Consider the following 15563-nt stretch of genomic DNA (forward strand, 5'->3'; position numbering starts at 1 on the left):
GATGTCCTTTGGGCTCCCTGCTGTGGTTATAGGCTTGGGGGAGGGAGGGGATGCGTCTTCATCCACGGGTCTGCACTTCACGTGTCTGGGTCGGGCCAAAAATGTAGTCCTTGGCTTTGCGGCCTATTTGCAGCTGTTCGGGTACCTTACCAAGCTGACCGAGTGCCTGACCGAGCTGAACGGTGGATGCCTCACGCAGTTAGATCTGGCAATAAATTGAGGGAGCGGCTTGCGGCCTACTCTTGGCTGATGGAGCTGGCTGTCTGCGTAACTGACCAGGCTGTCTGAGCTCCTAACCGAGCTGCTGACGGCGGACTCTCGACCGACTCGGGCCCCAAATTTAGGCCGCGGCTTTGCAGCCTACTTGCGGCTGGCTGACCGAGCTGTTGACCAGGCTGTTTAAGCTGGTGACCGGGGTGATAGAGCAGTGGATGGGCATCCGCCCCTCACCCATATCTGGGGTGGGGGGACGTCTTCGTTTTCTGTCCGGAAGCAAGGACCTCCTTGATTCAGGACAAATGGGCCCACAAGCTGCTAAGATCGGGTTACAAGATCGAATTCAGGTCCCAACCGTCAGACAGATTCTTCCCATCTAACTACGCCTATCTTCAGATCCGTTAAGTGATCTACAAGAGGCGGTACAAGATCTGCTGTCGCAAAGGGTGATTGTGCCAGTTCCCTCTCAGGAATGCTTTCAAGGGTTTTGTTCAAACCTGTTTACTGTTCCCAGGAAAGAAGGGATATTGCGTCCAGTTCTGGACTTTAAGGCTCTGAATCGCTTTGTGCGGGTACAGAGGTTTCTAATGGAGTCCATTCGTGCAGTATTGACGTTCCTACACCAAGGGGACTTTTTGGCCTCTATCGATATTGAGGACGCATATCTGCACACCCCTATTTACGCTGGACACCAGCGTTTTCTTCGCTTCGCTGTAGGAGTGGAACATTATCAATTTGTTGCGTTACCCTTTGGTCTTGCCTCTACCCCCAGGGTCTTCAGCAATGTGTTGGCTCCAGTATAGGCATTACTGTGACAGCGGGGGATTGCGGTACTAGGGTACCTGGACGATCTCTTAAGAGCAGACTCCCACTCAGTTCTGGTGGGATGTCTGTCAATCACTGTACAGACTCTGCAAGGGTTGGTTGGACCATCAATTTCAGAAAATCTGCATCTGGTCCCAGCCTCCAAAATGGTTTATCTGGGACGGATTCTGGACTCTGCAAGGGTGTTTCTTCCCCTGGAAAAGCTGCAAAAGTTGCAGAGGGCGATTCGGTTGCTGTTATATTGCGACTTGTGTGCAAGCTCTAGGCCTGATGGTGTCTACCCTCGGGGCAGTTCCGTTTGCCCAGTTACATACGAGACCACTGCAAAGGGGTATTCTTGTCAAGTGGAACAAGGATCCAAAATCTTTGGACAGTCTGATTTGGTTGAGTCAAAACGCAAGAAGTGCTCTTCTGTGGCGGCTCCATTCCTTGGCCCTGCGTCAGGGCAAGCCCTTCCTTCCATTGTATTGGACCGTGGTATCCATGGATGTCAGCCTGTCCAGCTGGGGTGGGGGAGTACTTGGAAAGCTGTGTGTCTAGAGGACCTGGACTCTGAAAGAGTCCAGACTTCCGATCAATATTCCGGAACTCAGAGCGATAAAGCTTTGCTTGAGTCACTGGACAAATCCTCTGCAGAATTTTACAGTTCGGATTCAAACAGACAATGCCACGGCCGTGACTTGCGTCAATCAAGGGGGCACCAAGAGTTCTGGCGGCCCGGAAGGTGGCCGATATCCTAAAATGGGCAGAAGATTTTGTTTCTAACCCTCTCCGGCGTGCATATACCCGGAGTGGAGAACTGGCAGGCGGATTACTTGAGTCGTTAGGTGTTGGATCAGGGGGAATGGTCCCTGCACCCGGAGGTATTTCACCTGTTGTGTGTCTGGTGGGGGACACCTGACGTAGAGCTGTTAGTTTCTTGGCTCAACGAGAAGGTGCAGAGGTTTGTAGCCAGGTCTCAAGATCCTCTGGCCGATGCCACAGACGCACTGGTGGCTTCTTGGGGTCGGTATCGGCTGATCTATGCATTTCTTCCACTGAAACTTCTGCCGAGGCTTCTATGCTGAATAGAGGTGGAAGGGATTCCGGTTATTCTGGTGGCCCTGGACTGGCCTTGCCGGTCTTGGTATGCAGATCTGGTAAGGTTGGTCGCCGATGCTCCTTGGAGACTTCCTCTCAGGGAAGATCTGCGGTCTCAAGGGCCGATCTTCCTTCCTGCTTTAGTCTCTGGCTTTAACGGTGTGGCTGTTGAAAGCCAGGTATTGAAGGATAGGGGTCTTTCTGACTCAGTGGTTCCTACTCTGTTGAAGGATAGAAAATATACCTCCAGGAAGATTATCATCGTACGTGGAAATCGTACATCTCATGGTGTGAATCGACGATTAAGGTGCATCCACGCTCTTTTTCAGTGGCTAGGATATTTGCTTTCCTGCAAAGAGGGGTTGAGCAGCGGTTGGCCTTTGGTACTATTAAAGGTCAGGTGTCGGCTTTGGCGGTGTTTTTTCAACGCCCTATAGCTACGCATTCATTGATTCGCACTTTTATCCAGGGAGTTTATCATGTGGCTCCTCCCGATACGGTCCCCGTTACCTCCGTGGGATCTTTACTTGGTACGGTCTGTTCTTCAAATACCTCCCTTTGAAAACTTAAGGATATTCCTCTGCTTACACTGTCACAGAAGGTGGCCTTTTTGGTGACTATTACCTCTGCCCTCAGAGTGTCCTTCACTCTGTCCTAAGCCCAAGGAGATTGCCTTGCATTCTTTGGCTGTGGTTCGGGCAATTAGGGTTTGCCTGGTGGTTACTGAGTCTTTCGGGAAATCGGACTCTCCTTTTGTCCTACCAGAAGGACCTCGGAAGGGATTGGCTGCGTCTGCTGCGACCATATCTAGATGGATCAGGCAGACGGTGGTATAGGCATAATAACTAAGGGTCAGGTTCCACCTTTCCCTGAGTGCCTCTTGGGCCTTTCGCCATCAGGTGTCAGTAATACAAGTTTGCAAGGCGGCAGCTTGGTCATCTGTACACACGTTCACTAAATGCTATATAGATGTGTTGGCATCCCCTGATGCTTCTTTTGGTTGCAAGGTTTTGCCAGCTGCTGTTTAAAAGAACAATTTTTTTCTTTCAGGGTGTATGTTGTTTCTAGGTAAGCTCCAGTTGTTCCTGGTTGAGCTCCATGTTACCTGGTTGGCTAAGTTTAGTCTTTGGTGAGTTGCATTCTTTCTCTGCATTGTTTTCCCACCCGTCATGCAAATACTGCTTTGGGACGTCCCAATGATAAAGAATATGGAGCTGCGTCTGTCAATGAACGATGGAGAAAACTGGATTTTTGACTTACTGTAAAATCCTTTTCTCTGAAGTTCATTGGCAGACTCAGCACCCACCCCTCTATTTCTGAGTGGGATGGGGTTTCATACTTCTGACACTACTAGCAACAAAACTGAATCCTATAGAAGAGTGAGTGGGTGTATGCCTTCAGGGACTGCCCTATAGGCATGGTAACGTTTTTCTCCTACCTAGTGTCCTACTCCTGTAGGGGGCAGCATAACCCAATGGTTAAGAATAATATGGAGCTGCGTCTGTCAATGAACTTCAGAGAAGGGATTTTATGGTAAGTCAAAAATCCAGTTTTCTTATATACACTATATCCTTTTTTTTTTTTTTTTTTTGTTTAGAGGAGCTTCAGTCTATGTAAAATGTAAGTCAGCAGCTACAAAAAAAAACTTTTAATAAACAGCCACTCACCTGTCCCATGCCCCAGCGCGGGTATTACCCGGGCTAGTTCTTCACTAGCCTATGGGTTCCATGCGCCGACATCTTAACCCTGGGCACCTGTGACAGCTTGTGGCTTAACAGCGTCCCAACTGCGCATGTGCAAGCAGTGCTGTGCATTGTGAATGGTCTCACGTGGTGGATGGGTGGCAGGTAAAGCTGTCCCCACCGTGAGAAGACCATGATTATTTCTAGCAGCTATGGCAGCTGCTAGTGATAATTGCAAGTAAATCTGGCAGGCTGGTTGTACCCAAGTTGATCGATCAACTTGGTACAGTTCGAATCTCAGCCGGTTCCTGAGAGCTTTGATGGAATCTGTGTTCTGTGTGTTTTTTTCCCTCAAAATCTACAGCGGTATCTGCCTAATAAAATAATAGCCTACATCTTTATTGCCTCTTTAGCTCCCCAAATTCATAGATCTTTATTTTTAACAACAAAATAAAAAGTGGTGATTTGGCCAGGAATGTCAGTCCTTCTAAGCAGGCACTTTAAAGAATTGTAACACATTCTTGCACCACTTTCCTGGGCTTCTAGTCAGCGCTGAGATGTTTCCAAGGTATAAACATTAATGGTACACATAGGATATTGTCTAATATAGCGATGGTTAACTCCAGTATTTGGGGACAAAATGGTATTAGGGGTTTGTATTGCTCTACCCATATTCTTAGAGCGTTGATTTGTTTTTGTTTTTTTTATTTTTTGATGCAAGATTTTAAAAAAAGCTTCCACTTGATGCATATAGAAAAACCTGATGTACCACAGCAGCTATTTTATTCATTTTACTTTCTTTGTGTACATGTTTGTGTATTTTGTTGCACCTTACACTTTGACCTTCACTCAATTTGTCTTTCAGCATCGTTTTCAGGTCAGACTCAAGCTGTGATAGTATCTCCAGCCTCCCTCAAGTCGGACACCATGCTGGCACCAAGAATTACTCAGTCCAGTGTTGTGATTGCACCAGCAGGCCTTGCAAGGGTAAGTAACTGAATTATTAGTAGTATTAAAACAGATTAATATAAAACACTTCCTTGCAGAAAAAAACATTTCTGTCAATGATCGTTTTCAAGAAATGTAATTGGTACGAAAAAAAAGTGTGCAGAGCAGTCAGTCTTGGGGCCCATTCCCACCAACAGGCAAGCATTCTATTTAACCACTTCCTTACCGCTGGACATCCTAGGATGTCCAGGCTTTGAGTGGGGATATCTGAATGATGCCTGCAGCTGCAGGCATCATTCAGATATAATTTTTTTTCAGCCGGTGATTCCTTTCACCTTAAGAAGAATCATAGCGGCTGTTCAGCCGCTTGATCGTTCTTACAGGCGGTGGAAGGGGATATCCCGCTCCCACCGCCCTCTGGTGCTTCTACCAGCTCGCCCGTGAGCTGGAGAAGGAATCGGCCATCGGCCGGAGTGTCACCATAGAGACTGTCCCGGCAAGTCCCACTCTTGGAGGCCATGCCCGGCCTGGCAGTTTGCAATACTGCACTGATCTCGGCTGAATAACCGAGATCGTTACACACCGCATCGGTAGGCTCTTTACCATGTGACCAGCTGTGTCCAATCACAGCTGGTCACATAGCACATAGTTAATATGAAGTGCCGTTGATCGGCTTTCCTCAGTTCGTGCCTGACAGGCATGAGTAGAGGAGAGCCGATCTGCGGCCAGCCTGACGGGGGGACTGTGCTGGTAATCAGAGCATTGATTACCAGTGCACACCCTTGGGGGGGGGGGGGGGTGCCACTAGAGCCACCAGGGATTGCCCACCCATGGCCACCAGGGATGGCAATCAGGGCTCAGGGACCCTTTCAGTGTCCACCCCATAAGAGCTGCCCATCATTGCAATTTATCAATGCCGCCCAAGAATGCCCATTATTGCCTATCAGTGCCCATTAGTGGTGCATATTGGTGCCACCCCATCAGTGCCTCCTCATCATCAGTGCGGCCTCATCAGTGCAGGAAAAAAACATCTACGGTATTTACAAAATTTTATAACCTAAATTGCCATTCAAAATGCAACAGCGCTAAAAGCGGAAAATTGGCCTGGGCAGGAAGGGGGTGAAAGTGCCCTGTATTGAAGTGGTTAAAGGGAAAGTGTAACAATAAACAATAAAAAAATAAAGTGCCCCCCCTCCCAGCCTCCTCGCACACGGAAGCGAACACATGTGTTTGTCGCGGCCACATATGTAAATGGCCTTCAATCCATACATGTGAGGTATCGTCACGAATGTTAGGGCGAGAGCAACAATTCTAGCCCCAAGACCTCCACTATAGCTCTAAACTGGTAAGGTAACCTGTAAAAAATTTTAAAGCGTTGTCTATAGAGATTTTTAAGTACCGAAGTTTGGCGTCATTCCACAAGTGTGTGCAATTTTAAGGCGCGACATGTTGGGTATCTGTTTACTCGGCGTAACATCATCTTTCACATTATACAAAAATTGGGGTTACCTTTTTACTGTTTTTTTTTTTTTATTTCATAAAAGTTTTTTTTTTTTTTAAAAAACGCATTTGAAAAATTTCTGCGCAAATACTGTGTGACATAAAAAGTTGCAATGACCGCCATTTTCTTCCCTAGGGTCTCTGCTAAAAAAATATATATGTTTGGGGGTTCCGAGTAATTTTCTAGCCAGAAATCGCGCGGTATGGAAGTGGTTAATATACCCCACACGCTGTTATGCATTGTGTTGGATAGGCTTTATCAACTTAGGCTCCTCTGGAGATTGCTAGAGGTTTCTTTGGACAAATTGATCTCCCAATGTTATGTAGAAATGATTCTAAATTCAAAATTTGACAATTCTAGGAATTATATTGAACAGTGAAGCAGGTCTGCAAAATTATTACATTTTTTTTTTTTTTAATAAGTGTATTTCTCTGTCGCTCATTGACAGACGTAGTCCTCCTTGATTGATATCAACTCGGGTTATACTGCCATCTACAGGAGTAGGACTAGACAGGAAAGAAAACGTTCTGGCCACACCTTAGGGGCAGTCCCAGAGGGTATATCCTCTCACTTCCTGCTACAGGATATCAGTTTTTTTTCTGTCTAGTTAGGAGTAAGGACCTAAGTTCCTTTATGGGATCTTTGGTCCTGGCAAGATTTTTTAGAAATACTTTTTTAGGCAGCTTTTCTTCTCCAGTGTTCCTGTGAGATCTTCAAGCAAGCACGCTGAATCTGGGCGACGGGCTGGATGTTGAGATCCAGTGGTCACCCCAGTTCAGCCTGCGAGCGCGTGCAGGCCATAGCTCCGTGCTGGGTCGGCCGCGACATAGTCCCACTGGACGGGGACTGACCCTGCGAGTTAAACGTCTCGCCTGGACGCCAATGACCAGTTGCAAACTGAGTCATGGCGTCCGTATTGGTCGACAGCCCCCCCCCCCGGTGGAGAGGGGTTCTGTCAGGAGTTGGCGCCCGCCTGGTTCCGGTATGGTGAGTAAAATGTTCCCCCTCTCCCCCTGTCGGGTTTGTTGGTGGACGCGGGCCCCTCTCTGGGATGGATGGACGTGATCCTAGCAGGTGTCATTGATTCCCCCTCTTGGTTTGGGAGCTGACTATCTATAGTCACTATATGACACTATAAGGGAGATAACTGAAGTCAGTGGCAGACTGCTAAAAGGCATTACTATTAAGGTATAGAGGTATCCTACCTGACATAATGTGTATACAGGCCGATGCCTATGCCTGGATTACCGCATCCGCAGGTCGCCATCCTTCCATAAAGCCGGTCACCTCCGCAGGCCGCACAGGCCGAGCGCACACTCCCGCAGGCCGCACAGGCCGAGCGCACACTCCTGCAGGCCGCACAGGCCGAGCGCACACTCCTGCAGGCCGCACAGGCCGAGCGCACACTCCTGCAGGCCGCACAGGCCGAGCGCACACTCCTGCAGGCCGCACAGGCCGAGCGCACACTCCCGCAGGCCGCACAGGCCTAGCGCATACTCCCGCAGGCCGCTGCTACTTTGCTCAAGCCGCCGCTATCCTCCACAGGCCGCCGCCATTTTCCTGCAGATCGCACGAGGCCGCCATATTGGCGTAGCCTCGTGTCTCCAGCATGGGGGCGGCCATGTTTGAGGTGACCAAACACCTCGAGGAGTAATTGGGAGCCGCCTCCTTGGCCCGGGAAAGCAAGCCAAAGACTTCCTGTCTGTTACAGACAGTGCTGGAAGCAGGTTGATAAGAAACTTCTGTGCATCAGGTGAGCCTTGGGGTCTCTCTCTCTCTCTCTCTGAGGGGTCCAAGCAGGTACACTGAGGGGCGCTATTGCGCTGGGGGACTAAGTAAAAAAAAAAAAAAAAAAATGTTTTTTCTTGCAATTAATTTTTTGTGTTTGCTGGCAAGTGTCTTGTTAATCATGAACCCTGCCACACATGTATCCCCACCTGATCCCCTCGAGGTGGCCGCAAAACCCTCCAGTACCCCACTTGTGATGATGCATTATCAGCAGTTTGGAGTCTTTGGCATCCCGGGTGGAGGTAGCCTGTCAGGGACGGGGGTTAAGAAAAGCGACCCCCGCCTACCCCTATTTCATCTGATACTTCAGATACGGATTCTGAGCTGGTCATTGTAGCCCCTTTTCTGGGGTTGTTGTCTCAGGTACGGTCTCCTCAGACAGTGAGGAGGACGCTTCTGCCTCCGCCATAGCACAAGAAGCGTTGGTGGAGGCACTTGTTGTCTGTCCGGGAAACTTTAAATCTTGAGGTTACGCCGGCAGAGGTAGCTGAGACTGATATTCCTTTTTTGGTACTAGCAAGCCTACCAAAATGGCGAAGGGTTTCCCTTGCCCAAATGGGGTCGTCCGAAAACGAACCCCTGCTATTTCCAAACGCATTGCTAGGCGCTATCAGTTTGAGGTATCCCTCATTATAAGATGGACGGTACCACCAATAGTGGACTCACCGATTTCCAGACTAAATAAAGCCACTGTTATCCCGTTGGATTGACAGAATGGGCCCCACCCATCTCTAGGGTGGGGGGACGTCTTCACCGGTTTCCGGATCCATGGCTTTCCAGAATCCCAGATAAAGGGGTTCGCGAGGTCATACGGTCGGGATACAAGATTGAGTTTCGATCACTTCCACCGGTGCGATTCTTCCCTTCCAATATTCGACATCCCCGGGTCGCTTAAAAAGCTTTGCGGGGGACAGCTTGATGCAACAGGGAGTGGTAGTTCCCATTCCTTGGACAGTTTCAGGGGTTCTAGTCGAACCTGTTCACAATGCCCAGGAAAAAGGGCTAGGTGCGTCCAATTCTGGTCTTGGGAGAGATGGAGTCCATCCGAACAGTGGTGGCCTCCCTGCATCAGGGGAATCTCCTGGAGTCCATAGACATTTAGGATGCCTATCTAAAGATCCCCCATCTTCACAGGCTGGTTCCCACCAGGACACTGAACTATCTGGGCCTAATTTTGGATACATCCTTGGCAAGAGTGTTTCTCCATGCGGAGAAACTCCGGAAAATTCAGTCAATGATTCGGATGTTGCTGTCCGTCAACTGGCTGGGACTGATGGTCGCCTCCTTAGAGGCAGTACCGTTTGCCCAGTCTCATACCCGAATTCTCCAAGAGGAGATTCTTCTCAAATGGAATCGGAATCCCGATTCCCTGGACAATCGGATCCGATTGAGCGAGCGGACCAGGGAGGCTCTGGTCTGGTGGCTTTGGTCTCCGATGCTCAGCCAGGGGAAGTCATTTCTTCTGATAAATTCCAGGTTACCGATAAATGTGTTGGAACTTGGAGCGATCAGACTTTGTCCGATTTACTGGACCGAGCAGCTCCAGGGCAGCCCGTTTCGGATCCAATCGGACTATGCCACGGTCATGACTTATGTCAATCACCAAGGGGCACCAAGAGTGCCCTGGCGGCCATAGACGTGGCCAACATTCTTTATTGGGCAGAACAGTTGTTCCAGCTCTCTCCGAGATATTCATCCCGGGGGTGGACAGGCAGATTATCTCAGCCGTCATATTCTGGATCAAGAGGAATAGTCTCTTCATCCAGAGGTATTTCACCAGCTGTCCCTTCATTGGGGCACCCCGGATATGGATCTGTTGGCATGTCGGCTCAACAGGGCTCGCGCCCGCAGCAGACGCGCTAAGCGCCCCGTAGGGGCAGTATCAGCTATTATATGTCTCCCCCCCTCTCAAGTTGCTGCTGAGATTTCTCCGCAGGATAGAGGTGGAGGGAACTCCAGTTATCCTGGAAATTCCGGGCTGGCCTCGTCAAGCCGGGTACGCCGACTTGGGCAGGCTAGTCGCGGACGCTCCTTGGAGACTTCCTCTCAGAGAGGATCTGCGGTCTCAAGGACCGATCTTCCATCGTGCTTTACAGTCGCTGGTTTTAACGGTCTGGCCATTGAGACCCAGGTACTGAAGGACCGGGGATTGTCAGCTTCAGTTATTCCTACTCTAATTAAAGCAAGGAAAGCGACTTCCAGCAAAGTCTATTATCGCACATGGAAGACTTATATTGCGTGGTGTGAATCCTTGGGATTTCCCCCACGTACCTATTTGGTGACCCGAATTTTGGCTTTTCTGCAAAAGGGGGTTGAGCAGAAACTATCCTTGAGCACCATCAAGGGTCAGGTTTCAGCGTTAGCAATCTTCTTTCAGAAGCCGCTGGCTACTCATTCCTTGGTGCGGAATTTTATCCAGGGGGTGCGGCACTTGGCTCCGCCAGTACGCGCGCCCTTACCGCCCTGGGATCTTTGGTTTTGTCGGTTCTGCAGAAACCTCCCTTTGAAAATATCAGGGAGATTCCCTTGCTTACATTATCCCAGAAGGTGGCCTTCTTGGTGGCTATCACTTCTGCACGCAGGGTGTCAGAACTGGCTGCATTATCATGCCATTCCCCATATCTAGTGGTTCATAGGGATAAGGTAGTTCTTCATCCGAAGCCATCCTTTCTTCCTAAGGTGGTTTCAGATTTTCATCTGAATGAAGATATTGTGCTACCTTCCTTGAGTCCTAAGCCCAATCATCCTCGGGAATGTGCGTTGCATTCCTTGGATGTAGTTCGGGCAATCAGGGTATACCTGAAGACTACGGAATCGTTCCGTAAAACGGATTCACTTTTTGTGATCACGGATGGCCCCAGAAAGGGGTTGCCTGCATCTGCCGTGACTATCTCCAAATGGATTAGACAGACGGTGGTACAGGCTTATTCTATTATGGGTCGGAATCCTCCGTTCTCTGTTAAGGCGCACTCCACTCGAGCGCTCAGTACTTCTTGGGCCTACCGCCATCAGGCGTCAGTGGTCCAGGTTTGCAAGGCGGCTACCTGGTCTTCGGTGCATTCCTTTACAAAATTTTATAAAGTTGATGTGATGGCATCGTCAGATGCCTCTTTTGGCCGCAAGGTTATGCAGGCCGCAATTTGAGGAGACCGGTGGTCTACCTCAAGGGTTTTTTTTTCCGTTGGAATTTCAGTTGAGTCTCATCTTTTGATTGATGAGCCTTTAAAACTTCTAGTTGGCACCGGTTGGGCCTTCTAGATTGGATTTTGATTTCCATTTTCCCACCCCTCATTTGTGGCACTGCTTTGGGACGTCCCGAGTTGATATTAATCAAGGAGGACTACGTCTGTCAATGAGCGACAGAGAAAAATGGATTTTTGTAAGATCTTACCGTAAAATCCTTTTCTCTTAAGCTCATTGACAGACGTAGTACCCGCCCCTCTGTTTTTGAGTTGGGTTGGGTTAAATTCTCTGACACTGCTTTGTGACATATTTGATATCCTGTAGCAGGAAGTGAGAGGACATACCCTCTGGGACTGCCCCTAAGGTGTGGCCAGAACGTTTTCTTTCCTGTCTAGTCCTACTCCAGTATAACCTGAGTTGATATTAATCAAGGAGGACTACGTCTGTCAATGAGCTTAAGAGAAAAGGATTTTACGGTAAGATCTTACAAAAATCCATTTTTAGTAAGTACAAACTCCTACAGAATCAAAACCGTGGTTTCATGCAAAGGGACATAATCATTTTACAAATGTCAGGCATAGTTTTTAACTATTCAACATCTTGCAGTCCTATAACATGGTAAAGACAATCAAATTTCCCTAATCCCTCACCGCTGTTTTCAGTTCAATTTGGGACCAGGGCACCTGTCGTCTGATATTACATCTTAAAATGTTTTAGATCTGCAAAAACATTTCAATGAACACGTTAGGAAGACGGTCTTTGAGCACTCCTTCACTGCCGGACGCTTAACAAGCTGTCCATGTGGGCAACACTGAAAATAAATGCATCGCTAAGAAAAAAGGGGGGAAAAAATTATTTCTCTTTCGTTCATTGACAAACACACTTCCAGATTCTTCTTAACCATTGCGTTGTTCTACCGCCTACAGGAGTAGGACACTAGGCAGGAAAAAGCTTGACTATGCCTATGGGCAGTCCCAGGGAGTATATACACCCACTCTCAGCTATAGGCACTCAGTTTTTTTTCTTCTGCCTAGTCAGGAGTAAGGACCTAGTTTAAGTATTTTAGGTATGCTATATTCCTTGAATTTCAACTGCTTAGTGTTCATGCTTTTCGAACAATAACATATAGGTCAAATCGTTTTTACCAGGTGTTCCCTGAGACCTTAAAGTTATTTCAAGTGTTCCTCCAGGGTAAAAAAGGTTTAGAGAGCCTGGTGTAGGGGCGTTGCGATGCATTCTTACACATCGCACTATTTTTTTTATTTTTTAGATTTTACAGAAAAAAAAATTCCATTAACTTTTCATACTGCAGTGAAGAGCGATGGAACACATTTCTACTTTTTGTCAGTGCATAAAAAGTGCAGCTCGTTGGTGTGAACTGAAGCAGTGGGACATAGGGGCTAATAGCCTTATTGTGTGAAGGGACCCTGAAAGATATTTGTGCCCACTGGAGAGAATTCTGTCACTTCCCGTCAGGAAATGAATACACATTTCCCCATTAGGGACAGGCTCAATGCAAGAAAATATAGAAAACAATTGTTTCATGTGCCCTGTTCACAGCACAGTGCTACATTGAGATTGGTAGTGGTGAATTGCGTGAAAATGCATGCTGCATTTTTACCTGGTGCAAGACAAAGCCGAAGCCGCACATCACAACACACTGCTGTGCATAGATTTGAACAAAGTGTCATTTTATGACACCTTAATAAAGTTAAAAAAAAGATTTGAAAAATGACATTGATGTGGTGGTACAAGTGTGCACACAAAATTTAGTATATGCGCTGATGTGAGCGACCCTAAAGCTATTGCAAAACATTTTCTGTTTGCGTTCACTGATGATCCTTAAAAAGAAAAAAAAATTGTTTTTGTGTTTACTCTTTTATTTATATTTATATATATATATATATATATATATATATATATATATATATATATATATATATATATATATATATTATAGGAAGGAAAGGGGTTGGGACTTTAAATGAGGCTCATATACTAATGTGCCTCCATTCCTGTATTTGGAGAAGCAGAAAAGGTTTGGGACTTTTATTTGAGGCGTGTGACCGAACATGGGTGTATAACATATAGGCATAATACATGCTATACAAAAGAAAGTAAATATATAATAAAAGCAAGTATATATTTTATTAATAGCAGCATATGGCAACAATATTGTATCCTAGATAAATTACATGCATAGATGGGTACAGTTAAGCCATAAAATACTTTAAAGGATGTAGAGTAGATAGACAATCCGGGTAAACTATATCCATGAGGAGTAAGAATAATTATGAAGACAAACATCTGAATAGATGGTAGGTAAAAAGAACCAGAAAGATGCATCCTAATAATCTCTACGCGTTTCGTGAAAATCACTTCTTCCGGAGCAGATGCAATCCACGTATCTACAACAAAATTGTATATAAAAATCCTAAATATTAGACGTACACTAAAAGCAATGCCTTTCACAGATTATTCATTACTTACAATTCTGTTCAAACTGTTACCACATGGGGTGGGGGGTAAACTGGAAACATCTAACCCGGGAACTGAGGGAGCAATGTTGCTATGCAAGGACTGCAAAAGGAGTGCCAATCTCCACAGGGGAATCACTAATGCCTCAGCTGACCGTCCAATGAGACTTCTATAAAATATTGTTAGATGTGTGTGATAATAAAAGAAATATATAGCGTAGTTGAGTGACCTATATGGAGTGAGGCTGTGATAAGATCCCAAATACTGGACTGTTACTCTGCACTTTTCTTGGACATACTTGTCCAATAACTCCATATTCAGGATAGAATTACAAGTATGTCCAAGAAAAGTGCAGAGTAGCAGTCCAGTATTTGGGATCTAATCACAGCCTCACTCCATATAGGTCACTCTAATGCTCTATATATTTGTTTTATATTCCTAGACATCTAGCAGTATTTTATAGAAGTCTAATTGGATGGTCAGCTGAGGCATTAGTGACTCCCCTGTGGAGATTGGCATTCCTTTTGCAGTCCTTGCCTATCAACCTGTTGTGCGCAGACATTGCTCCCTTAGTTCCCTGGTTAGACGTTTCCAGTTCACCCTCCAACCCCATGTGGTAACAGTTTGAACTGAATTGTAAGTGATAATCTGTGAAAGGCATTGCTTTTAGTGTACGTCTAATATTTAGGAATATTTTTTATATACAATTTTGTTGTAGATGCATGGATTGCATCTCCTGAAGAAGTGATTTTCACGAAACGCGTAGAGATTTTTATGATGCATCTTTCTAGTTCTTTTTACCTACTATCTATTCAGATGTTTGTCTTCATAATTATGCTTGCTCATCATGGATATAGTTTATCATGATTGTCCATCTACTCTACATCCTTTAAAGTATTTTATGGCTTCACTGTACCATCTATGTATGTAATTTATCTAGGATACAATATTGTTACCATATGCTGCTATTAATAAAATATATACTTGCTTTTATTATATATTTACTTTCTTTTGTAGAGCATGTATTATGCCTATATGTTATACACCCATGTTCGGTCACATGCCTCATATAAAGTCCCAAACCTTCATTTCTACATTCGCCAGAAACTGTTCTGTTTTTTGGTTTGCTTTATAATTGCAACTTTGAGACTGCAAGAGGTAATTCTACATTAAGGCTCCATTCACTCCTAGGCGATTTGAATCACGGACAGAATTGCGGCATTTCTGCCTGTGATTCTATAACGCGGAACACGTTTGCGATGCCATTACTTCCTAATGGCTCCCCAATTGTGCCGTGATTGTCACACATTAAATTGCGCTGAAATCGCAGCAAATCGCGACGCTTGTTGGTCAAAAAGGAGCAGGAGCTTCTTGATGGCAAATGCGTCCCGTGTTTTGCGGCGATTTGAAATAACAGCGATTCCGCCCACAATTTAAATCGCCTAAGTGTGAATAGAGCTTTATTGATTATAAAGAGTAGAAGTAAATAGTTTGATTTAGGTTTGTTCTATGCTTGTATTTAGCTGGGCATAAACCTTACTATGATGGGGTGAAATCCAAGATTTGGTTTATGATTAACCTGAACGACTACCTTTATGTATATTATTCGTAAGAGAGCATGTTCTTTGTGTTTCTTGTAGTCTTCTGGAGTACCAGAGTTCCATGGCAGTATTCTTGTTGGACCAGCTCGGCAATCTCAGGGCACCCAGAAGTCTCGACTCTTTTCCAGTCCAACTCAAGACATCCTGGTGAAGAGAGAGATGACATCCTCCCAGAACTGCAGCACTGCACCTTCTCCCTCATCCTGTGAGCTCAGAAGGAGAATTCACCATGCTATGATGTATTTCATTGCAGTACTGTTT

The 15563-nt window shown here is 46.2% G+C and overlaps 1 protein-coding gene across 2 annotated transcripts in view; it reads left to right on the forward strand.

Annotated features, from left to right (window-relative positions):
* The window catches only part of MLXIP (MLX interacting protein), a 183182-nt gene that overhangs the window by 149354 nt on the left and 18265 nt on the right, over window positions 1-15563 (forward strand). For both annotated transcript variants that reach the window (XM_082251487.1, XM_082251488.1), the window contains 2 exons: window positions 4669-4790; window positions 15342-15507. In XM_082251487.1, the coding sequence (XP_082107613.1) occupies window positions 4669-4790; window positions 15342-15507 (288 nt within the window). The remainder of the gene's footprint in view (window positions 1-4668; window positions 4791-15341; window positions 15508-15563) is intronic.

This window comes from Pelophylax lessonae, assembly GCF_965119305.1.
Source record: "Pelophylax lessonae genome assembly, chromosome: 1".
Classification (NCBI taxonomy): Eukaryota; Metazoa; Chordata; class Amphibia; order Anura; family Ranidae; genus Pelophylax; species Pelophylax lessonae.